At 39.8% G+C, this 25,752-nt stretch overlaps 1 protein-coding gene across 2 annotated transcripts in view; it reads left to right on the top strand.

The window, feature by feature from the left end:
* TAF3 (TATA-box binding protein associated factor 3) overlaps nucleotides 1-25,752 on the top strand; it is a 158,764-nt gene that overhangs the window by 98,713 nt on the left and 34,299 nt on the right. Inside the window, exons 3-5 of one of the 2 annotated variants that reach the window (XM_067469322.1) lie at nucleotides 16,401-18,202; nucleotides 21,272-21,307; nucleotides 24,793-24,875. In XM_067469322.1, the coding sequence (XP_067325423.1) occupies nucleotides 16,401-18,202; nucleotides 21,272-21,307; nucleotides 24,793-24,875 (1,921 nt within the window). Of the gene's footprint in view, nucleotides 1-16,400; nucleotides 18,203-21,271; nucleotides 21,308-24,789; nucleotides 24,876-25,752 lie in introns of both variants that reach the window. The other variant, XM_067469321.1, reaches the window with a different exon arrangement.

Raw genomic sequence — 25,752 nt, 5'->3', positions numbered from 1 at the left:
CTTACTGTTTGGCATGTAACTAGATTAATAGGTTGGGTTGTTCTTCAACATGGCAAGCTGCAGCAAAAGGATAATCTCCCCCTACCATCCCCACCCAATTTCGAGCCCTGCTCATCAGCAAATTGTAAAGCGGTGGCAGAGTTTGGCTGAGCATCCTTTGCAGCACACTCTTATCCATTAAAAGGGAAGCTTCCCAAGCAGTGGCTTTAATCCTAACTTGGAAGAAGTTGCCCAGCTACGGCTGAGAAGATTCACTCTTCATTCTAACCGAATCATGAGAATATCCACAGTTCATGCTCCATGCCATAAATCTCTCTTCCCTTCCCCCAACAGCCCTTTAGTAAATCCAAGAAGGATGCAGAAGAAAAAGATTTTTTAAAAACCCAACCCATTTCCCAAACCACCAAATTTGTAGATTAACTGTTGTTCACCTTACAGAAAGGTTCAATAGACAATTTGTAATGTTTGTAATATTTGACTGTATATTGTGGTTTTGTTGATTCCTAATATAATTTTCCAAGGCACATTAAAGTTATGGACTGGGCTGGGACCCAAAACTCATGTAGGAATTTTTCAGTGCTCTTCTATTGGCAACCTGCCTGAAGGTTTGGGAGGCCTCCAGGCAATCTTTCTTGTGTCGGGTGGTATAGTTCTTAGAAGGATAAGTTGGTTACAGCTTGCCTCATGTGCAGAAACATACATGCTTGAGGCATGAAGATGAGACTTGGAGCCTAAGCAAACTTATTGTTGAAGGTATATATTTACAGCAGATTGGAAGACTTTTAGAGGTCTAGAGGTGAAACAGAAGCTTCCCCCTGATCTCACCACCCAGCCTTGTTTCATAAAAATCATCCTTGGGCCCTCACAACCATCTCCAGCCTACTCTGTGGGACTGGCATTTTTTCCCTAGTGGGCCCTGGCTACAATTGTCTACATTTGTTTGTTCTCTTTCCTAGATACTTGCAGAAACCAATAACCAAAATGGCTTGGGATCTGGTACCACCACTTTTGAATACACTGCTTTAGGGGACATGGTACAGTCTCAAGTACCACCAAAACGTGCTTGTCAAAAGTTCCCCTTTTCAAAACCAGATGTAACCAGGGGGAAAATATTCCATTTATCCTAGAGAGCACAATGGTGTCCTTTCATCAAACACAATTTTGAGGTAGAAAGGGCCACGTTGGGGAGAACACTGACATTGGAGAACACTGGAAGTTACTTTACACTACTGTGGAATATCTGGATGAAATAACTACGTAAAATCTCAAGATCTGAACTGGAATATGAATACATAAACACCTAGTTCTCTCTCATACATTTTCAGGTCATAGCAATACTATGGAAACTCCAAACATTTGTTGGTCAACTGTAAAAAAAAAAAAAAAAAGAGTTTTGATAGCCAAATATCTAATCAGCCCTCCTTATCCCTTGATTTAACCATTCATGACTTGAATTTTTGAAAGAAGTCCAAAAAGTAAACCTTCATTTTGTCATTTTATATAAGCGAAACCATTTTATCATGCCATTGTATATAAATGGACTTGAGCATCTGTGAATATTGGTATCTACATGGGAATCATAATGAATTGTGGCAAGTTCTTGGTGGTATGGGGATACCAAGTCACCTTGTCTGTCTCTTGAGGAATCTGTATAATGACCAAATAACAATGGTAAGAACAGACCACGGAACAAAACACGGTTCAAGATTGGGAAAGGAGTATGACAGGGCTGTATACTCTCACCTAACCTATTCAACTTGTATGTAGAACATATGTGACATGTGGGGCTTGATGAATCCAAGGCTGGAGTTAAAATTGCTGGAAGAAACATTAACAACCTTAGATACACAGATGATACCACTTTGATGGCTGAAAGTGAGGAGGAGCTGAGGAGACTTATAACCAAGGGGAAAAAAGAAAGTGCAAAAGCTGGGTTGCAGTTAAGCATAAAAAAACCCCAATATTATGGCAGCCAGACTGATTCATAACCGGCAAATAGAGGGAGGAAATGTGGAGGCAGTGACAGACTTTGTATTTCTAGGTGAGAAGATTGCTGCAGATGCAGACTGCAGCTAGGAAATCAGAAGGTGTTTACTTCTTGGGAGAAGAGCAATGGCCAATCTCTATAAAATAATGAAGAGTAGAGACATCTGACAACTAAGGTCCACATAGTTAAAGCAATGGTATTCCCCATAGTAACCTATAGATTCGAGAGCTGGACCATAGGGAAGGCTGAGCGAAGGAAGATAGATGTTTTTGAACTGTGGTTTTGGAGGAAAATTCAGTGCCTTTGACTGCAAGAAAATCCAACCAGTCCATACTCCAGGAAATAAAACCCAATTGTTCACTGGAGGGAAGGTTATGAGAGGCAAAGATGAAGTACTTTGGCCACATCATGAGAAGATAGGAAAGCTTGGAGAAGATAATGATGCTGGGGAAAATGGAAGGAAAAAGGAAGAGGGGTCGACCAAGGGCAAGATGGATGGATGTTATCCTTGAAGTGACTGGTTTGACCTTGAAGGAGTTGGGGGTAGCAACGGCCAACAGGGAGCTCTAGTGTGGGCTGGTCCATCAGGTCACGAAGAGTCAGAAGCAACTGAATGAATAAACAACAATGCATGGAGTCCTGGAACCAATCCCCAGAAGATACCAAGGAATCACTGTATTTTTAATCTAGATAAAAAAAAATCCTGTTAGCTACTAGTCGGTTGGACCAGCAGCAGGTTAGGCCAGGTCATCCTTCTCAAGCTTCTGAAAGTGGGAAACCTTAAACAGACAGCGCTTCATTCCAGAGCTTAGCAACATCCCTCTGTCCAAGAGTTCGTGCAGGAATAGAGCTGGTGCCAGTGCATTGGCCCCAGTGAAACTCTGGGAGAAGCCAGTAATGAACTAGGCTTGACATTGACCATCTTAATCCAAGCTAAGACCCAGGGTGTCTGATCTTCTGAGCTTGGCATTCTCCATCACCTTGAGTTCAAATCATGCAACCCCCTTACTCTTCATTTGGATTTTCAGATGTTCAGTGTGGCTGATAACTTTGTTAGATGTTCAGGTGCTGATGACGGTGAGCAAGAATATTTTTTCCTATAGTATGACCACTAATACCTATTTTGCAGCTCCTCACAAACTCTGTAGACATTCCCAAAGAATAATACCTAAATTTCTTAAACCAATTCAGCATCTTTTCTTTGAGAAATTATGCATCTTTACACTAATTCATGTTCTAGCATCTTGCAAAGTGGACTGTGGTAATATGCTGTCCATGAATTACTCTGGAAAAGCATTTGAAAATTTCATCCAGATATTACCAGGAAATAATTTACATTTCAGAAAAACATTTTGGATTCTTTAATAATAGTAAGACTTTTGGTTATTAGACTGTACAGAATGGTGATTGATTTTTACCCACCCCCATCCCTATGCAACAAATATGTAATTATTTTTTCAGTCTGGAATATTATCTTCGTATATCTCTTGATTGGGGCAATGGATTTCAAGTGACTTTCTCCATAGTTGCTAAGTGATTTGTCACTATTGTTGAGTAAAAGAACATCACGTCTATCACTGAACATTCTGAAAATAGTGCTGCTATTGAGATTTGGCAATATATATTTCAATTAGTTAATTAATCCAGTCTTGGGCGTCTGCATACTGGGTGGCTTTGCACAAGACCCTTATCTCAATCTTCAGTTCCCCATCTGTACAATGGGGGAAATCACAACTTACCTTGCAGGGATGTGTTGAGGATCAATTAAATAAGGAGATTTTGCCCTCCCAGAGGCTTATGACATGGAGTGGGCTATAAATCTATTTTTTGTTGTTGTTGCAGAGTATAATTTCAAAGCCAGACAGTTGCATGATTAAAACAAAAACTTTAGTTGGCAACCTAGATAACATCTAGGACTGATGATCCCGGAGTTAACAAGCAAACAATAAACTAATGAGAACAGTTCTGGAGGCATGTGGAGGGATAGGCCTGTTCAAGATACGTTGGGGGCCAACAAATGTGATTTATGAGATGACAAGGGAAGACCAAATCAGATAGGCATTTCTTTTTAAAAGGTGCTTTTGAGAATCAATACATACAATGGTGACAGCGATGAAAATAAATCCAGCTTTATTCACTTCAGGGCCAATTCTGCATGGAATAGTTTGGGATACTTTGGCTACGGAAGCTGCATTTGATTGGAAAATGAGATTTTGGCTTCTTGGATTGTTTCCAAGGCATGCCTGTTTGACTACCGAGGCTGCCAAATACTAATATCTGGTGGAGCCAACAGCTATAATTTTATTATTATTATTTTGATAAGCTTTATACACCAGAGCCCCTGTGGCGCAGCACATTAAACCATTGAGCAGGGTGAGCACCTGCTGTTAGCCCCAGCTTCTGCCAACCTAGCAGTTTGAAAACATGCAAATGTGAGTAGATCAGTAGGTACCTCTTCAGCGGGAAGGTAACGCTGCTCCATGCAATCATGCTGGCCACATGACCTTGGAGGTGTCTATGGACAATGCCTGCTCTTTGGCTTAGAAATGGAGATGAGCACCACTCCCCAGAGTCGGACATGACTAGACTTAATGTCAAGGCGAAACCTTTACCTTTAAGCTTTAAGCAATTACGATGCCTGCATCTGGAAGTCAGTCCTATAGACAGGTGAGCCTAGTGGCCAGTTAGGAAAATTGGGGGATGGGGGGTTCTACTATCTCATGCAGCTTTTATTGTTGTTATTGTGTTCCAAGTATTGTGGGCCTTCAAGACCCTTTCTTGGGTTTTCTTGGCAGTATTTGCTTGGGGCAAAGGTCAAAATACCTTTCTGACCGCATCTTGGCCTACGAGCCCACGAGGACCTTGAGATCGTCTGGGGAGGCCCTTCTCTCGATCCCGCCTGCATCACAGGCACGGCTGGCGGGGACGAGGGAGAGGGCCTTCTCGGTGGTGGCCCCCCGGCTGTGGAACACTCTCCCGGCACACATCAGACAGGCGCCCTCCCTCATGTCCTTTCGAAAAAGCCTTAAGACCTGGCTGTTCGAGAGGGCATTTAATTAAGTGCTAAGCAACAACATTACGGTAATGAGAACTGGAATGGTATAAGGAAAATGAGACTGGCTATGATTCTACTAAGAGACGAAGCGGATTTTTATGTAGTTTGTATTTGTTGTATAGTCATATGTTGTTGATACTGGCCTCTGTAACTGTCTTTTTATGTGTACTGTACACCGCCATGAGTCGCCCGTAAGGGCTGAGAATGGCGGTCAATAAGTGCATCTAATAATAATAATAATAATAATAATGAAACAGAGTAGGATTTGCCAAGGATCATCCAGCAATGAATGACACCCTGGTCTTCAGAGTCCACACTCAAACTATTACACCATGCTGGCTCTTGTAGTGCTTATATACCATGAAAGTTGTCTAACACAGTCTTCCATATTTACTTGTATGAGAATATTTGTGGCTCAGCTGATTTCTGTGAAGAGTACAACTCCCCAAAGTCCCATTGCTCCCCGACATACAGTGGAGCATGGACAGTGATTGAGCTTTGCTTCTGCCCCATCTGCCTGCAAGTTCACCAGGTCTCTAGACTCAAACCAGAATCATGTTTTGGCTCTCTGGCTTTCTCAAAGACATGGGGAAGAATCCATTTGTCCACTTCCTTTCTTTTGAACCAGGTCTTGTTTGGTAATAAAAAGCATGCTTGATGTATATACTTCTCTCTCTCCTTCCTTGAGGATGTATGTTGACCCAGTGTCATAAACAATAAAAACATATGCTATTATGTTAATGTCTGAAAAATTTCCATCTGGTCTCTTCACACATCTTGGATAATTTTGAATGTAAGCTTAGTTGGACTAGATCTTTAACTCTCTATTTTATATACCTGGCTCCCCGAACGATCTAATTAACTTTCTTAAAAATGGGATGCCTTTTAATTTCTCCTGGGCAATCTGAATGTAGTTTTGTGTTGTGGATGGGTGCAACAGCTTGAGCAAAGCTTGGAAAACAATTAGGGTATCTTTCAAACTGACTCAATTTGATTGCATAATTACTCAAATAATGGTCAGTAATGGAATACGTAGGGTTATCTTTTGGCTAATCCTCAAGTAATGGAATTGTGTATCTCATTTTTTTTCCTCTCTCCCTCTCAGCCATTCCCTGTGTGCAGGAAAAAAGAGAGAGAGACACACACAAGTGATTATGGGAAGTGGAGGGAGCCACTGGAGGCCAGCAAGGAAAAGGAGACCTTATCTTAAGCAATTAATCAGGAAACTCATATTGTAGGACAATTATTCAAAGCTCATTCTAAAATAGTTTTAGAGCCCCAGGTCCTAAGATACTTTCTCTCCCCCTGTATTATTCAAGGTCATTTGGTGGCCAGGGGCCAAGCCTTGCTGTAGATTGAAGAGGCAGGGTTTTTAAATGAATGTTTTGTTCTATATATTGTTTTTGGACAATAGTTTCCCACCTTTTTTCATTATTTAATTTTTATTATCTTATGTTGGTGTTGAGTAATCACTCACTTTGGAGTCAAAGTTATCAAAGTGGAACAGGAGACTAACTGATGTATGGACACGTCTCTTGCCCATTCCCGCAGTAGGAGGTTAACATTGCAGTTGTCCATATTTGCTTATGCTGCCTGGTTGAATATTACTCAATAAAAGCAACAAAAAGCTTGCTCCCCAGTGCTTCTACATTACCTCCAATGTGGTCTAAAGCTGCCCCTTCTTCAATATGAGATTGAGAGGACAGTATTTATTCACCTTTCAGAGGCATCATTACTCCACTAGCTGCCACACTGAAAATAAGAAGGTTCATTACAATTTTGATGTGCAGATATTAGAGCTTTCTTTGTAGATTAGTCAGAGTAATTTATTTCTTTTGGGGAACAATGTCCCAGTTGCATCGCTGATTTTTTTCCAAGGATATATGTATAGATGGGTTCTTGTATATGTATAAACAAGCCAAAATGGTGTAAACCAAGGATCTGTAAACTAAGCCCACAGGCTGGATCCAGCCCTCCCAAGATCATTTGTCTTCCTCCGTCCTAAACTTTAGACTTAGGGTCGCCCTAAGCCTGAAAAGACTTGAAGACACACACAACAACAACAACAACAACAACAATGTTAATTATCTCATTAGCCATAAGCAGGTCCATACTTACCACTGAAACATTGCTACATTTATGTTGGTTAAAATTGTTCTTCATTTTAAATATTGTATTGTTTTTTCATGGTTTTTCTTTTTGCACTACAAATAAGATATGTGCAGTGTGCATAGGAATTATTAGGGGTTTTTTTCAAATTATAGCCTGCCCTCCCCTCAACAGTCTAAGGAACCGTGTACCAACCCTCTGCTTAAAAAGTTTGAGGACTCCTGATGTAGTGGTTTAGTAGCTAGGCTATGACACTGGGAGACCAGGGTCTGACTCCTCATTTGGACATAGAAATCCACTGGGTGACCTTGGGTAAGTCATACTCTCTCAGTCTCAAAAGAAGGCAAGGGCAAATCCTTTCTGAACAGAGGGTTGCCTTGGGAGCGCTATAAATCAAAAATTACTTGAAACACGCAACAACAATAAACTCTATAGATAGACACATTTTTTAAAAACGGCACCCTCTTAATGGACGTTCTCATTTTATTTTTCCAGAGAGACCCCGGTGGTGCAGTGGGTTAAACCCCTGTGCCGGCAGGACTGAAGACCGATAGGTTGCAGGTTCGAATCCGGGGAGAGGCGGATGAGCTCCCTCTCCAGCTCCTCATGCGGCGACATGAGAGAAGCCTCCCACAAGGATGATAAAAACATCAAATCATCCGGGCGTCCCCTGGGCAACGTCCTTGCAGATGGCCAATTCTCTCATACCAGAAGCGACTTGCAGTTTCTCAAGTTGCTCCTGACATGATAAAAAATATATATTTTTCCAGAGAGAAATATCCCTTTTTGAATGTCAGCTACAGCATTGGCATCTTCTAAGAGGAGTGTGTCATTTCTGTCTCACAACTGTGTGTATCTGCCATCAAATTGCCTGTTGACTTCTGGCAATCTCATGTATTTCTTAGGGTTGCCTCAAGCAAGGAATACTCAGAGGTGGTTTTGTCAGTTCCTTCCTCTGTAATATAGCCTAAAGCGCCTAGTATTGGTTAATTAGTATTGGTCTCCTATCTAAGTACCTATTTTATTTATGACAATTGTATGCCACCCTTCTCTCCCCAAAGGGGACTCAGAGCAGCTTACGAGATATATGTACATACAATATATTATGTTATTATTGTACAGTATCAGTAATAAATATGACCATATTGTAGTGTACCATTATATTGTAATATTATTAGTAATATTACATGTAATATATATATATATATATAATTATAATATCATATTATTATTAGTAGTAGTAGTAGTAGTAGTAGTAGTATATTGCATTACTATGCCATTTTAATATGCTTATCAGTTAAAACAAAACCTGAATGAGCTTAGTTTTTTTAAGGAAGGTGGCAGCTATACAAAATGCGACTTCTGAATAGGGGCCTTATTGATTTGCTCATATCTCCTTGCAGTTTGAGCCCTTTTCCACAGCAGGCTGCAGACCCGTCCTAACTTCTGTGCACAGACTTGAGAAGGGAGATTTGTCTGAAGGCATTGACTGCAGTGATGCATGACGCTCTGGAAGGAGAAGCAGTAGATTTCTGTCGCCCTCCTGTAACAAAACCTAAGGTCACCGTAAATGGCAGTAGACCTTCAAGGGGATGTGGTTTAATTTTTCTCATGCCCTCTAAATTTTGCTGCTCGCTTGAGTGAGAGAACTACCCGCAGAATTATTACTCAGCCTGATCGCCCGGTGCTCTTTTAGCACTTTGCTAGGGGTGCTGACAGCAGCATTTTCAAGCTGACAGAGGGTAGGGCTCTCCTCTCCAGTTTCAAATGGCTGCTGAGTGCCGCCGGAGAGGTGCTACTGTGTGGCTGCAGAGCAGATAACGCCGTCTGATAGTGCCTCTCCCTCCACTTGCCCCATTCCTCTGAGGGGCACCTGATGTAGATGGTTAGAAAGAGAAACGACAGCAAAGGAGAGGCTAGCCAGAGACAAATGTGAAAGAGAAAAAGAACTGAATTCTTGCTGAGTGATAAAACTTTCCCTTTTCTAAGCGGTAGTCTTGACCCTCATAAAACCTATGGGGAGGAAAAGACCCCTAGCACATGAAAAACACTGCCCAGTTTATACTATATTTAATACCCACACACCACATTACTTATAAGTAGTATTGCTTGTATACAAAATACTCAAGAAATTTGTTTCCATTTTTAACTGGCAGAACTAAATTCCCAATGTCTTATTCCATCCATCCTTACAATATGTGTCCAAAGTGTCAGGCATGAATTTGTGTTAAATATGAAGACTTATGAACCACCTAGATACTTTAAAGGCACCAGATCCCCATCTGATCTTGGACGTAAACCATGCTAAGCCCTGGTTACTACTTGAATAGAAGATTGCCAACAAATACTAGGTGCTGAAGGCTACATTTCAGAGGAAGGCAAAATCACCTTCAAGTATTTCTAGCCTTTTAAAAACCCTATTAAATTCATGGGGTTGCCCTAAGCCAATAGGCAACTTGGAAATATACTGCCAGATGGGGGGTCCACAAATATCATCAACATCACCATAAATGGTTGTGTGAGTAGGAGTGATTGCCTGCTTCTTGATGCCCAGAATAAAAAAGATTGCTCATTTTTCCACATTTTCCAGAGAAGAGCAGACAGACTTTTCTCTTCCTCTACAAGGAATGGGAAAATCTCATTTCAGACCACTTATTTGAAGACTGCAGTCAGAATCTCAACCAATCATCGATTCCAGGATATTGTCATGAATTAACTATGTTATTTAGTTGTTGCTTTCCAAATTTTTGTCACATCCTCCCTTAAGCGATGCATACTTCATTCTGTGCTGCAGTTTACTCTTTCTAGTAACATCTAGTTGGCTTCTAAATTCAGAAATTGTCACCTGCCATTTTCTGCCAGTGCAAGGAGACCACACCAATTGGGATTTCCATTTCATTTGTAGTAGCAGTTGAAGCTGTTATTTGGGGAGTAGTTTAGTAGGAATGTTTAGCCAGTCTCAAAGTGTGGCAAACAAAACGTTCTCATTTGGCAATTCATTAAGGGTTAACAAACAAGAACAAAGTCTCTGGAGGAACAGATGTGCTTTTACAATTGGCTCTCTGCGGATCTAGCCCAACCTAGATTTCGCCTTTTCTTTGTCGAAAGATACTTGGCTAACAAAATTATGAATACGGTACCTCTATCTGATGCAATGTGCCAGAAGCAAAGCACCTGTATTGATTGTTTTTAAGGTACCTTCTGTTTATTTTAGAGAGGGCAGAAGAAGTTGGATGTTCATAATTAGTCTTACGCTGCCAATTTGTAGGAGCACCTGGCAGGGGATTGCTGCTCGGATTTTAATATTTCTCTTTCTGAGTCCTTATGCTGCACCTCACAATGCTCTTTGAAATTGGTTTAAAATGAGAAATATCAATTAAGAGTTTTGAGTATGGATAGCCTTAATAGCCTATGTGGATGCAACTAGGGATAGGTTCTCTACCAAAATCAGTAGGTAGGTAAGTAGGTAGGTAAGCTTGTGAGAAGGTCCGTCAGGGTCCTTCTCAAAATGGTGACTGGTAATGACGGCGCAGACAGATCGTTTGGAAGCACTTTCTAGGAAGAATGGTCTGGGCGGTTGGATGAGAATTGTCCATTGTGCAGTTGCCTACCCCTTAGGTAGGGACTGACATAATGAGATACAGTTCTGTAGAAAGAAAATGTTGTTCCATAATTAAGGTCAAGATCCAGAAGGTGCACTTCTATGAGTAAAACTAGAAAAGAAATCAATTCTCCATCTTCTAAAAATATTTGAAAGGAGAAACCATTTTGAGCAGGTTTTCATTCAGAACAGAGAGCCCCAGGAGGAATGGGAGGAAAGCTGGGTGCTAGTACGATGCTGCCTTAGGATACAGGTGTCTAAAAAGGCAGAAAATTAGTTTTCTCTCTGATGTGTAGAGGAAATCATGTTGAATGGAGAAGCATTCATCCCAGGGAACCCTCACTTCTAGACTGAAGGAGGACAACCTAGATACCTATCTGCCATCTGAGACAGAAGTAGGCCTAGATCTAAATGTAGTTCATGCTACTGGTGAAGATGTAATGTTGAATCAGATTCCACGTGCATTATATGTGCTTCTTCAAATGAGGGACTTACCTTAACCTTCCCTTGCTTTCCCAAATTCCTATGGTCGTCTGCCAATCTGGTGGCCAATTTATATGGATGGCAAGGAGAGCTGCCTTGTTGCATTTGATAATGCGTCTCCCTTGTTATTTCTAAGTAAGATATTGTCATTCTTGATGTTAGTTTGAAATACCGTCCACTTCCCCACCATGTTTAAAAGATATACACTAGTGGAAGAGCTGCCTATTTATGCATGCAGACACATTCACTCACTCAAATGTTCCAGTGACAGTACATAAAAAGTGCCGATATTTCACAGATTTCCAACGTTTGGTACATAAAATGTAATCTCGGACATAGTCTAAAGATCAGTGGAGAATCTAAGATGGCTCCGAAATGCCCAACTCAGAAGCACTCAAAAGGAAGATTATTGAAATACTCCAGATAGTGACATTGTCTCTGATGATCTCCAAATTCATATTTCTTTTATCAGGAATGAGCGGGTGTGAGAAATCTCACCTTAATGCACACTATTACCATAGCTGTGCCCCTATTATACTATTGTAATCGGGCCCGAACCAAGAGCAGTGATTAACGATGGCAATTTATTGTATCTGACGAGGAGAGAAAATGGGAGATGTTGTCGTTATCATAAATCATATCATAAATAACCAAAGAGAAGCCCTCGGAAAGCTTGTGTGGTGTCAGCAATGAGGCACTTTCCGGAGCGTTTGCCCAGGATGGTAGCCATAGAAACCCCAAAGTCATATTGTTATCTTAGTCTTGCTGCAGTTATGTGATACAACCATATTAACATATAGATTAGGCCATTTATAATACCAGGTGTCATTTCAGGTTAGCTTGCTTATATAGCATTTTAGGGCTCTCTTTTTATTGTGCAGAATGTTAGGGAAATGCTGTGTTTTTGCAGGTCAGTCTCAAACCATTTACAACCCATCAGTGTGGTACAACTGTCAGCCTAGTTAATATACTCCTGTTATTGATTGGTTGCAGCGTGCGGGTTGTCACTGCCTAATTACCTTGTCTTTGCTAATAATTTCATTTTTAACAGGAAAAATGAAATATGTTTAAGCAAGGAATATAGTGTGTATACTTTACTGAGTTCTTTGGTCCAAGAAGTCTGATTTATTGATGAGACCCAGGGCCTGTTGCACACAACCCAGGAAAGCTGCTCGGATTTGCAATTTGTTTCTGATTCATTTTGTTCTCTTGATGCTGTTCCTGAGAGGGGAATTTGTAGGATGTAACTTGCAGATTGCAGAGGAAAATGTCATTTTGGAGTGAAGAACAAGGCTGGACTTGTTGGGGGATAGAATCAAACCAATATTTTGTGTTTCTTATTATTGTTGTTCATACTACTTTCAATAGCCAAAGGCATGATGCCTGAAAGCCATTGACCAGAAAGGGGAAAGACTGTTCCTAATTTTTATTACCTAAACTGTTGTCATGGGTACGTGCTCTTATATTTTTATGCTTCAACCTAGATAAATTAGTGGCAGTGAATGAATGATTTCTTCACAGCTTGAACTACTAAGCAGACTAAAAGCAGGAAATACATTATCCTGAATTTAGTGAATATGTCATTCCTTGCTAGTGCAGTGGTTCTCAACCTGTGGCTCCCCAGATGTTTTGGCCTTCAACTCCCAGAAATCCTAACAACTGGTAAACTGGCAGGGATTCCTGGGAGTTGTAGGCCAAAAAACTTGAGGATCCACAGATTGAGAACCACTGTGCTAGACTGTCACAGAACCCTTGTAAAAGTGAAGAACTGTGAATAAAGATATTGTGTGAGGGGGTTTATAACTAAAGAGAATACCTCTCTATAAATTCCTAGGTTTTCCAGCATGAGTCTGTGGTTGACTTCCACCGGAAGTTGGCCACAGAAATGTACTGGAAGGTTTAGAGCAGTGGCTCTCAACCTGGGGTCCGCAGATGTTTTTGGCCTACAATTCCCAGAAATCCCAGCCAACTTACCAGCTGTTAGGATTTCTGGGAGTTGAAGGCTAAAAACATCTGGGGACCCCACGTTGAGAACCACTGGTTTAGAGATTCCTAGGGAAGTGCTCTATCTAGAAATCTCTAGGTCCTCCATCATGATTGGAGGAAGTTGACCATAGAGTCACGCTGGAGGATCTAGAGATTTCTAGAGAGAACAAACCCCTGAATAATCAAATCTGCAAAAGTCAACACTGCCATGTGGAGGGATGACAGAAAGCTAGCATGTCAGGGGAAAGGGTTATGATCCAACTCTCATTCTTGCCTTTAGCTTTTTCTACACGTACCTGAAGCAGTGGTTCTCAACCTGTGGGTCCCCAGATGTTTTGGCCTTCAACTCCCAGAAATCTTAACAGCTGGTAAACTGCCTGGGATTTCTAGGAGTTGTAGGCCAAAACACCTGGAAACCATCAGGTTGAGAACCACTTCCTTAGAGGCACCAGATTCCATCTGATCTTGGAAGCTGAGCAGAGTCATCTCTGGCTAGTACTTGAATGGGTGACTGACAACAAATTATTTTGTTATATTTCAAGGGAAATATAACAAAACACCTGTTAAGTATTTGTTGCCTAAAAAATCCCTATGACATTGATAGGCAACGCCCACCCACATAGATTAAATTATTTGAATATCTATTTTTCAGTCGTAAGTGTCAAAATCACAAAACATTGCTCTTTGTTCTGCTCTTTGTAAGAATCATTTCTTGGTTTGGACCTATGAGTGTGGATATTAATATAAAATACTTCATAACTTTACTTCACCTAGAATACTTCAGAATTGTGTCAGGCTTTTCAATATTGTAAACACTTCTAGAGTAACTGTTAATAAATCTTGACCTCCAACCATCATATATGGATGTTGAGAAGAAAAAGTGCTTATACTATACTTCTTGGTATAGATCACAGACGGTTTCTGTGGCTGAAGAAATCATAATTGCTTAGGTCCTTAGGAATGGATGTGGGGAGGTAAGGAATAGCAATGTATTTTTCTAGTGTGTAACTTTGACGCTGAAGCATATGAATTTGAAATATTTTTTCCAGCTCTGCTCACTTCTCTTCTAAATCCATGCCATTATAGGGGACAAGAGCATATTTAATTCATATAATACATCAGATAGTGATTGAACCAGATTTGTGGAGCCTGCAACCCAGAAACTGGCAGTTCAGTCTGTTTCTAACAGGTGCCGACTCAGTCGAGACTGATTTGCGCTTCTCTCTCTCTCCTCCGATGTTTTTTTAAGAGACAGAAATGTGCATGTCCATCCAAGCAAAACTGAACTGCCTAACACTTTTCTGTTTTTCACAGAAGGCTAAGGTTTTATCCTCGGGCAAAGTCTCCACTCTGGACTGTCTGCTGTAAATCCTTTGGGCCTTGGCAAAAGCCTGACTTGTTCGCTCGTTTTTTACTTAATTTGGGATGCTGGCACAAATTCTTGCCTCAGCCCAGGGCTCTTGACTCAGCGCTCCTAAATCGGGGCATTGACACATTTTAGAGGAAAGAAACATCCCCTCCCAAGGCCTGAAAGGAAACTCTTCCAAATGAGATTCTTTAAGTTGGAATCAGAATAAAGGAAGACTTTGAACACTTTCAGAATTATATACTGTGCTTTTTTCAAAGCAGTGTTTGTTGAAATAACAGCCCTGTATAGCCTCTCCTGACCCCAAAATAAATAATTTTGGATTTTCTTTTGCAATAGTATCTACAGGTTGCTTTTCTTTGGTTTCTAAAGTCTTAGCTAATACTAAGCCTCAAAAGCAGCTTGGTTAAAGAAGATAAATAAAGGGCTTCTATTTGAGCAAGCGGAAGAAGTCCATGTACTGCATCAGCTCCCGTATTCCTAAGGCAATGCCAGAAAAGGTAGCTTGTTATGAAGTTGGAAGAAACAGAGATGCAAAGGCTATGCAATAGAAGTAAAGATATAGACTAGTTGTTGGAGTGAAACCTGTAGCTGCAGTGATTTTCTTTTTAAAATTGCACTACAAATCTGGACAGGAACAACATGTATCTCTTCTCAGAAGAAGTTTGGTGCCAGACACCCTAGTCTGGGATCTGGAAGTGTACTTCTGCTGGATCCCATGACTTTTTCTGGAATCTACTACTTTCCTCCTCTGGCTCTTACCCTCTTCACCTAAAAACCTGCCCTAGAAGGCTCAAGTAGGAGAGAGAAGGAAAGAAATTTCAAATTCCTCTGATATCAGACATGGATGTTCATTTCTAGGTTTAGTCTAGATGACAGACACAACCTTAATTTTCTTGTTCCAGATGTTAGTTTGAACTAGACTTACTTACTTACTTGGGCGATCCCTCGTAGCCCAAGGACGATGGTTGTCCAAAGTGTAGTGTCTTGGTGGTGGGGTCGTAGGTAGCTGTGGAGCTCTGTTCTTCATCCGCCTGTTCTCCCGCAGTGAGGACATTAGTTTTCAGGTGGAAGGCGGTTCTGGTCAAGGTTGGCTGGATGCACCTTTCATTTCTTTTTCTTTTTCTTGGGAGACACCTGTGTGTGAGGGTTTTTTTTTTTAATGTGTGGAGGTCGGTGCACAACCAATCAACATACAGTCTTCACAGAGTGAGGTCCCAACCAGTGGCATGCTTAACACATCAACAATGGATTCTCAATCTGTTGCAGCCTTCTTCCGCCTTCACAACAGTTGTAATGTGTACCATTTTTTTTCCTCCACCTGATTTGTCATTAAGGTCTTCAGATTGTGTTTGGTCTGGAACCTCCCCTGTGGCCTCTCCTGGTAGTGCATGACTCTGGTCGTTATGCCCGCAGGTTCATTGGAACACGCAAGCCCCTCACCACAACAAGGTGACAATCCATCAAAACAGACTGATTGACTCAATGAGAACCTGATAAGGCAACTAATATGTATTTTCCATTGATTTATTTGGTTGAGTTGCAACTAGCAACTGGATTTGTGAAATTCACCGTTAGCTTATGATGACCCTATGAATTAGACTATATTTTGAATATATAAGCATTGCATACAAACTCTCTCTATTCATGTGAAGTATATGTATCATTTTAATTAGTGAAATGTTTTCTTCATCTTTGCCCATTTGCTAAAATACGTCATTCAATCCATTGATGTTTCTGGTGACCTCCTTGCAGAAAGTTGTGTTGTTTGATGTATACCAATGACTTCTCCTTTTCTTGTTTATTACAACAGAGGAAGAAGAGGAGCAGGTGCCTACAGATGGAGGAACTTCAGCAGAAGCCATGCAGGTTCCACTGGAGGAAGAAGGAGAAATGGAAGAAGATGAAACTGTTAATGATGAAAATTACTTAAGCAAAAGACCACTGGAAAGCCCAGAGTCTGAGGAAATGCCTGCTATGAAGCGGCCAAGACTAGCCAGTATAAAGGGAGAGACTCTGGACGGGACAGTAGAGCCACGTGAGCCTCTTAGTTCAATAAACACTCAGAAGGTGCCACCAATGCTTTCTCCGGTTTGTGTTCAGGATAGTGCAGATCAGGTCCCTCTTTCTCCTGAGCCACCCATACTGGCTCCTATTGCAAAATCGCAGTTGCCAGTGTCCAAACCATTGGAACCAAGAGCATTTGCTCCTAAAGCAAAAGTGAAAACAACGTCTCCAGGGCAAAAGACTAAAACGCCAAAAGCTGTTCCATCCCCAGTAGCTGTTGGAAGCCCCATTCGGTCACCAAAAAGTGGAACCAAAGAGAAGAAATCACCAGGCCGATCCAAGAGTCCTAGAAGCCCTAAGAGCCCAAAGGTTCCAGCTCATGTTCCTCAAGTAGTAGTTAAGCAGGAGGCACCAAGTAGAACTCCCTTAGCAGCACTAAGTGAAAAGATTGGGAAAGAGAATATTCAGATAAAACAAACCCCACCACCAGTTGACCCTGGGAAACCCAGTAGTGAGAATCCAGCAAAGAAAGTGGCAGTGACAGATAAGACAATCGATGATTCCATTGATGCTGTAATTGCCCGTGCATGTGCCGAACGGGATCCTGATCCATTTGAGTTTTCCTCAGGGTCAGAGTCAGAAGGGGACATTTTTACCAGTCCTAAAAGACTGTCTGTGTCAGAGACTACAACACCTAAAGCTTCTGTTTCAGCCAACAGTAGTGTAAATAAAGCAGGAAGCACCCCCATTCCTCCTTCTGGTGGAACATCAAGTTCAGATATTTCATGGACAATGGATGACTCAATAGATGAAGTCATTAGAAAAGCAAACATGGGAAATCCTGCTAATTTACCCACAAGCTTTCCTTACTTTTCTTCTCCTTCTGCTTCTCCGCCAACTCCAGAACCTCTATTCAAACTTTACGAGGAGAAAACTAAATTGGCTTCAACAGTAGAAGTTAAGAAGAAACTGAAAAAAGAGCTGAAGACAAAAATGAAAAAGAAAGAGAAGCAGAAGGACAAGGAGAAAAACAAAGAGAAGAGCAAAGACAAGGAGAAAAATAAAGACAAGGATAAAGACAAGGAAGGAGGCAAAGAAATGAAATTTCCATGGAAGGAACTGATCAGAGATGATGATTTGGATGCCTACAAGTACAAAATGAAGGACTTTGACGATGACCCCAAAGTCAAAGTCAAAGATGGCAGCTCCAAAAAAGAGCGTGATAAGCATAAAGACAAGAAAAAGGATAAAGAAAAGGGCAAGAAAGATAAAGAAAAGAAAGAAAAAGATAAAGCGAAAGATAGAAAAGAAAAGATAAAAACTTCCTCGGCACCTCTTGTTTTGCCTTCCAAAGACCTGCCCCTGCCTTTGTTCAGTACTCCAACTGCTATGAAGCTGCCATCATTGATGGCCCCTCTCTCAACAATGCTACCTGAGAAACTCTTTGAAGAGAAAGAGAAGCCCAAAGAAAAGAAGAAAGACAAAAAAGAAAAGAAGAAGAAGAAAGAGAGGGAGAAAGACAAAGAAAAGGAGAAGAAAGAGAAGGAAAAAGAAAAGAAGGAAAGAGAGAAAAAAGAGAAGGAGAAAGAGAAACATAAACATGAAAAAGTATGTTGTTGTTATATGTGGTGGAGGGATCTTTACACTAGATCAGTACATCAATTTTAGGGTAAAATCTATTTCAGGTTTTCTTCTGGAGGAACTGTTTCCACCAGGGAACCCAAAGGGATGTGGTGCTTGTCCTTCCTCCTTACTTGCTCTCAACATGTGTGCTAGAAATTGGATGGTCCTACAAAAGATGATAGGTTTTAGGAAGGGCAAGAAGTTAATGTTCTAAGAATTGGTTCTCAACCTGTGGCTCCCCAGATGTTTTGGCCTTCAACTCCCAGAACTCCTAACAGCTGGTAAACTGCCTGGGATTTTTGGGAGTTGTAGGCCAAAACACCTGGGGACCCACAGGTTGAGAACCACTGTAACACAATAAAATAGAATAATAGAATCATAGAGTTGGAAGAGATCTCATGGGCCATCCAGTCCAACCCCCTGCCAAGAAGCAGGAATATTGCATTCAAGTCACCCCTGACAGATGGCCATCCAGACTCTGTTTAAAAGCTTCCAAAGAAGGAGCCTCCACCACACTGCGGGGCAGAGAGTTCCACTGCTGAACGGCTCTCACAGTCAGGAAGTTCTTCCTCATGTTCAGATGAAAATATTAAACATAAAATTAAAATGCCTTTAAAGCATTTCACAATTGTTAGATGAGACTATGAGTTCTAAAGATTTTAAAATTAGCATCTTTCTGAACAATATATTTTTGATACAGTTTTAATTTCTTCCACTGCTTTTCAGCATTCCCATGTCAATGCTATTTTTAAAATTAAAGGGTGTTTGCAGTCTACTTTTGACTAGAGAAGCTGTTGTGGGGTGTTGGTAGAAGGAGGCAAGCATAAAATGAGTAAATGCAAGCAATGATCATGACATCTTTCTTTCTCACTAGACACGTATTTTCTTGAGATATAGGGACTACATCTCAAGAAACCCATTGAAAGACCTTTGCACTGTCAACCTCCATACCAGCTTCATAAATATATTCACTCCATTTTTTCCTGTAGACTTAAACATAATGAACAAAGGTTTTAAGAAAACTCCTAGGTTTAGTTTCCAGTTAAAAATATTCTAATTTTAAATAATCTTAGGTTTGTAAGAAGCCATTCAGACCTACTGCTGCTCAAAGCAGACAATACTGGGCAAGATGAACCAATGTTTTCACTTGCTGTGATTTCTGTGTTGAGCAGCAGGTAGAATAGATCAGTGTTGACCATATAAGGGCTTTGGGAGTCTCATATCCTTCAGATGTTGGACTCCCAAGAGGCGCAGCCATAATTGCTAGTGATTGAGGGTCATGTGAATTCTAGTAAAAGAACATTGGGAAAACCACAGGGTCTCCTTCCCCATAAAATGAATTGTTCAGATAATAATTCTATCGTATATCACATACAGTCAGCCCCAGAAAAGCCCACAATAGGTTCTCTTTAGAGTTGCCATGTATTGAAAGCATCTTGAAGGCACACAAAAGTGACCTTTAAACTTTGAGAGGGGCATTAAAAATGAAGAATATGTGCTTAATGTAGCCTTTTCCCTAAGAAACTGAAATATCCATTTTAGTATGGATTTTGTAAGCCTAGCTGGACATACAACTGGAAGAATGATTCACTTCCTTTAGAGAGAAAAAGATGTTATTCCTGGGTTTATTCTACAAGGAATTTTGTAAGCTTACAGATTGTTTGCTCATTATGCAGAAACCATTGCTTGCCAAAATTATTTTGTCATATTATGAATACATTGCTATGTTGTGTTATTAGACACCCCCTGTAGCCTAACCATATGTTTTGAAATGGAGTGGGAGAGGAGAACTCACCACCTTGGTTTCCTTTTGTTCATATTGCCCCTGATTTCAGAGGTATAGCATTCCTCCTGTGAAGAAGAATAGATTTTGCAGACTTTGGGGGTATCTGGAAGGTAAAGACAGGGGAGAAAAAGGAAAGGTTTACCTCAATCCTTTAGGAGAAGATGAATAAAGAGGTGGCTCTGCTAGTGAAAACATAAAGTCATTTGGAATAGAAAGATTTTAGACAGTGTGTTTTCATCTTTTGCCATCTTCTCCTAGCTCAGTGGCTCCCATCCATTTTTTGACCAGGAACCACTTTGACCAGGCACCACTCTCCAACATTAGTACCAAAAGGGTTACGAATCGGTTTTTGATCAACTTTAGATTTAGTTTGATTATTTGGGGTTCTGATTCAGAAATTTGCATTGGATTGACTATATCAGCTCTAGTTTGTGATACAGTATATATGCTATCTGGTAGCCGCCATCTGCTCATCCACAAAAAACCATATTTAATGATCTAGAACTGATGTGGTAAAAGTAATCTTTTGTGGGTAATGAGCCTCTACCCTCCTGACATCCCCGTTTCCTCGAGACTATAAGAGGGTTTCACGAGACCAGTCGCTTTTGTTGCCATTTGGTTTCAAGGCAAAGGTGTAGCAATGGTATGGCCGCAGATCATATTTTTATTCTTGTGGACCACTGGTGGTCCACAGACCACAGACCACAGGTTAGGAGCCACTGCCCTAGCTTGTCTACCATACCCATTTGCTTCCATGTTCTCTCCCTACCCCTTTGTTTAATGGGAAGGTTTTGTGTTAGGGACCCCTCCTTCATCTTTCTAATTCTCAAAGATCTAAAATGCTTGGGACCAGAAGCGTTTTGAAATTCAGATTTTTCTCCAGATTTTGGAGTGCTATTCCATTATTTACATATGCATACACAATGAGATTTCACAGAGATTGAACCTAAGTTTGAACATAAATGTGATTAATGTTTCTTATTTACCGTATACAGATTGGAAATAATTTTATACACAATATTTTTCAATAACTTTGTGAATTAAACAAAGTTTGTGTACATTAAATCATCAAAAAAACAAAGATACCTTAGCCACCCATCTGAAGAATTTCAAAATTTGGAGTATTTTAGATTTTGTAATTCCAGAAAAGGGGTGATCAACCTGTATAGAATTGAAATGATGTGTAAATCAATATCTGTACATTATGAAAGCCTTTGCATTGGGAAATTGTTGTTCATTGTGATCTAAAACATTGATATTATTTACAGATACTGGGAGGAGATGCAGCCGTATCCAAAACTATGGTATGTGTACCAACTCTCAAATGATCGAAATGACTCAAGATAGAATGAAATGATGGTTCTCTTCCTATTCCATGACTAGTTCCTGTCTCCTGGCTTTTTTTTTTCTAATTCAGTGTAACATTAGGACTATAATGCTGTGATATAACCTATTAAAAGTCTATTCTTTATAGTCCTAAAATATATTGTATTATAGGAAAAGCAATATAAGCTTGGGCAGATTACATTGACAAAGCTTCCTGTTACCTTGGTGAAAAGTCCCTGTCAAAAGATAAACTTTAAAGCTAGACTGCATGAAAGAGTCCCTAGATAGAATTAAAATTTAAACTGATCTCAACAGATAAGCTTTTTCTGGGAGAAAAAATAGACAGGAAAAGTCCACCTCTTTGCTGCAAGTCAGGATTTTGAAAATAAATTTCCCTCCTTTTAAATCTCTTGAGTGATTTTCATTTTTTGCAAGGCCGCTCTGCTGGTGTCCTGGAAAAACGGAGAGTTAGAGCTTTATCAGTTGGTGCCCTGAGGTATGTGGCAAAGAAGCTAAATCCTTGAAGATTAGCAAAAAGGAAAAAAAATGCAGCACATGGCAATAAGGGGCTTATATGACTACTAGTATTAGTTCAGGTGAAAGAAGTATTGCTTATACATAAAACTGGACAAATCCACTGACAATGTATTTTTAGTTAGCTACAAAGGAGTCTTATATTGCTGGACTTTACCTCTTTGGTGATTTGGGAAGCTTAGTAATCCACTGTAAATGCTCTTCTGCTGGCCTGAATTCCCAGTATTACTTTAGAATCGCAGCTCTTTAATTTCTAACCACCACTAGTTCATGTCCCCTTAACATCTTGGATTTATTTTTTTTTAGATCAGCCTTTCTCTTCCTTTCTCTCCCTTCCTCCCTCTCTTTCGCACATACACACACAATATGCACTTGCCCATAAATTCAGCTCCCACAAACCCCTAGCCTCAAATACATTCGATGCTACCTGAAAAATTTGATGAAGAATTTGGAAAAAGTTACTTCTTGGGACTACAGTGTCTAGTCAACATGACCATTAGCTATAAGCTTCTGGAAGTTACCACATATACTCGAGTATAAGCCAACTTTTCAGCCCCTTTTTCAGACTGAAAAGGCCCCCCTCAGCTTCTGCTCAAGTCCAAGTTATTTATTATTTTACTCTGTTATTATAATTTTATTATATTTATTATTTTCCTCTATTTTTATAATATTATTATTACATTTACATTAATTTCCTCTATTTTTATAATATTATTATTACATTTACATTAATTTCCTCTATTTTTATAATATTATTATTACATTTACATTAATTTCCTCTATTATTATTACATTTAATATTTTACTCTATTACTATTATTTCATTTATTGTATTGTCGAAGGCTTTCATGGCTGGAATCACTAGGTTCTTGTGGGTTTTTTCGGGCTATAGGGCCATGTTCTAGAGGCATTTCTCCTGACGTTTCGCCTGCATCTATGGCAAGCATCCTCAGAGGTTGTGAGGTCTGACAGGTTGTGAGGTCTGACCTCACAACCTCTGAGGATGCTTGCCATAGATGCAGGCGAAACGTCAGGAGAAATGACTCTAGAACATGGCTCTATAGCCCGAAAAAACCCACAAGAACCTAGTATTTCATTTATTATTTTACTATATTACTATTATTTCATTTATTATTTTACTATATTATTATTATTATTACATTTATTAATTTAATCTATTATTACTGTTGTTACTACATTTCCATTTTACTTTATTATTATTATTATTATTACATTTATTATTTTACTCTCTATTATTATTGGAAGAATAATGGTTTAATCAGAGTTGGACAATCTTATCTTAAATTACAGTTTTATGTAAATATTTATGTAAATATTCAAAAACATTTAATCTACTGTGCTTTAATTAATGTAATTTTATTGGTATTTATTTTTATTTTGAAATTTACCAGTCGCTGCTGCATTTCCCACCCTCGAGTATGAGTCAATACGTTTTCCCAGTTTTTGTGGTAAAATTAGGTGCCTCAACTTATACTCGGGTCAGCTTATACTTGAGTATATACGGTAATAGTCTGAATCTATTGATGACTACTAGTCAGGGCAAGCAAATCAAACTCAAACCATATACCTCTACATACAAGCTGATGGGGCCAAAAATGGCAGGAATGCCCAGAGGCATCTAATTTATTATAAACCAGCAAGAGGACTATTAACATGCTTCTTTGCCAATTGCCATTCTAGCAAGTTGCCTAAATGACAACGAACAAGGCTGTTGAAATGTAACCTCCACTGTAAGTGGTCACATTCCATGAGAAAGACTAAGACTAAAAGCACTGTGATTAGTTGTTTTTATGAAGACCCTTACTGATTTATTAACTGGGTCTTAGCCACTTACATGATTTTGCAAAGCGTTAGTGGTTGTGCCTTCTTGGAATTCTTAAAGAAAAAGTCAATTTCAGATGGAAGAATGTAAACAAATAAGGATTTGAAGGCTGCCACTTGACAAAGGACAGAAAGGCCTTTTCTAAATGTTCTTTGTCTTTAAATGTCCAAATTCAGAGTAAGGAACATTTTTTTAAAAAGTACCATACTTGAAGTCAGCTCCATCCAATAACCAAGTTTAAGTTTAAAACTCACCTGTATACATTTACATGACTTGCAGCATTAATTTCAGTTGAGTACTTTCAACTTCAGTCTATTGCTTAGAATTCTATAGTAAGGTGGGTGGTGTCCGTTGTGACACCCTTTGTTTGAACTGCTGGTACTTGGTGCCAAATTTCAGCCACAGACAACAACTCTCTTTCCTCAGGCCTTCTGTTGTATCATCTTTGGCCCAAGAATAGCAATGCACTAGAATTTTTCTGTTGTGTTCTCAGCTGTTTTTGTTGTATTGTTGCACCAATTATTTTTGTGGGAACCATATAAGTTTGTGTTGTTATGAACAATAATCAGGGCTTGGAACTGAAGAGCACTGCACAGATACTTTAAAAACTTTCCTTTAGTTGTGCTTTGCCTGTCATATAAATACAACATGGGAGAAAGGACTTAACAAAAGACCATGCCAGTGCTTCATCTACTAAATAGTAGGTGTGATGTTTTACTCTTCCCCAAATGGCTTCCTATGACTTCAACTGGAACCTGTTCTATGGTGAAATTATATACACAATTTCTCATTATATGATGTCCTGTATCTATCTATCTATCTAACTATCTATCTATCTATCTATCTATCTATCTATCTATTTATTTACTATAGTTATATCCCGTCCTCCTCAACCCCAAAGGGGACTCAGAGCAGTCTTGCAATTCGACGCCATCAACAGACAATAGAAATTAAACATATACATTAAAACAAAAATTTAAAAGCAATTTAAACATTAAAAACACAAATATTCAGGTGGTTTGAATATTTCTCTTTGAAATAAGCAGCATGTTTTTCACACTGAAATGCATTTATTTCCTTTAGCAGATCAAAGTGGAACCTGTTGTTCCAGCACCATCTCCTGTGATTCCCAGGCTGACACTGAAAGTGGGAGCTGGTCAGGACAAAATGTAAGTTCAGATATTTTTAGACAATGAAATCTTGAGGGGCATGTGTCAGTTTCATGGGATGACTTTCTTCCATGCTTGTAGAAAGTACCATACAGTAAACCGCCTTATTTCCTAATTAATATATCTGTGAAGGGACAGATCATGGGTCAATGAATCATTTTTTCAGGGTCTACTTCCAACCCAAGTAATACCTCCAAGGACATCTATCCACAATTTTGGATCAGTTCTATGTGAGCCTTTTCTCTTAAGGTTGTCTTTAACTCTTGTGACCTTTAAGGAGATCATGGTACATTTTTAGGAGTGTGTGTTGTTATGTTCACGTTTATAATAACCCTATTTCTGGATGGTCCTCTTATCAATTGCTTTCTATGGAGATAACCAGAGTGGTTCGTTTCAGTCACCACTTCTTTCTGGCAAGTCATGGATTTGTTGTTAACCAGGCCAAGAGTTTTTAGTGTTTCTAGACAGAGGCTAAAACACTTACTATTCCTCCTTCTGTGGGCATGAGGAAGCAATGTGCAAAGAACAACAGCAGAGCAGCAAAAATTCAGTTATGCTACAACTATAAAGCATTAGAGCAAACCAAGAAGTTCAGCCAGCCACCAGTGACGGAGCAAGTGGAAAATGGAGGAGAGACTGACAAGCTTGAAGAGGCAAGCAATGAGCCTAGAGTCAGGCCAGTGCAGAGCTACCCAAGTCCAACCACTCATGATGAAAAATTGAGAAGTGGTGAATTAGAGAAGAAGTCACATCAGTAGAGGAGCTTCACCAAGTATCGGGTGGATGCAGCCCTTGTTAGAGTCAGATCAATGTGGTATTGCCAAAGTCCAGCCATCCAAGCCAGGATTTATTTATTTTATTTATTTCAAGCATTTAT

This window comes from Anolis sagrei, chromosome 5, assembly GCF_037176765.1.
Source record: "Anolis sagrei isolate rAnoSag1 chromosome 5, rAnoSag1.mat, whole genome shotgun sequence".
NCBI lineage: Eukaryota > Metazoa > Chordata > Lepidosauria > Squamata > Dactyloidae > Anolis > Anolis sagrei.
This window is presented reverse-complemented; position numbering and strand designations above follow the sequence as displayed.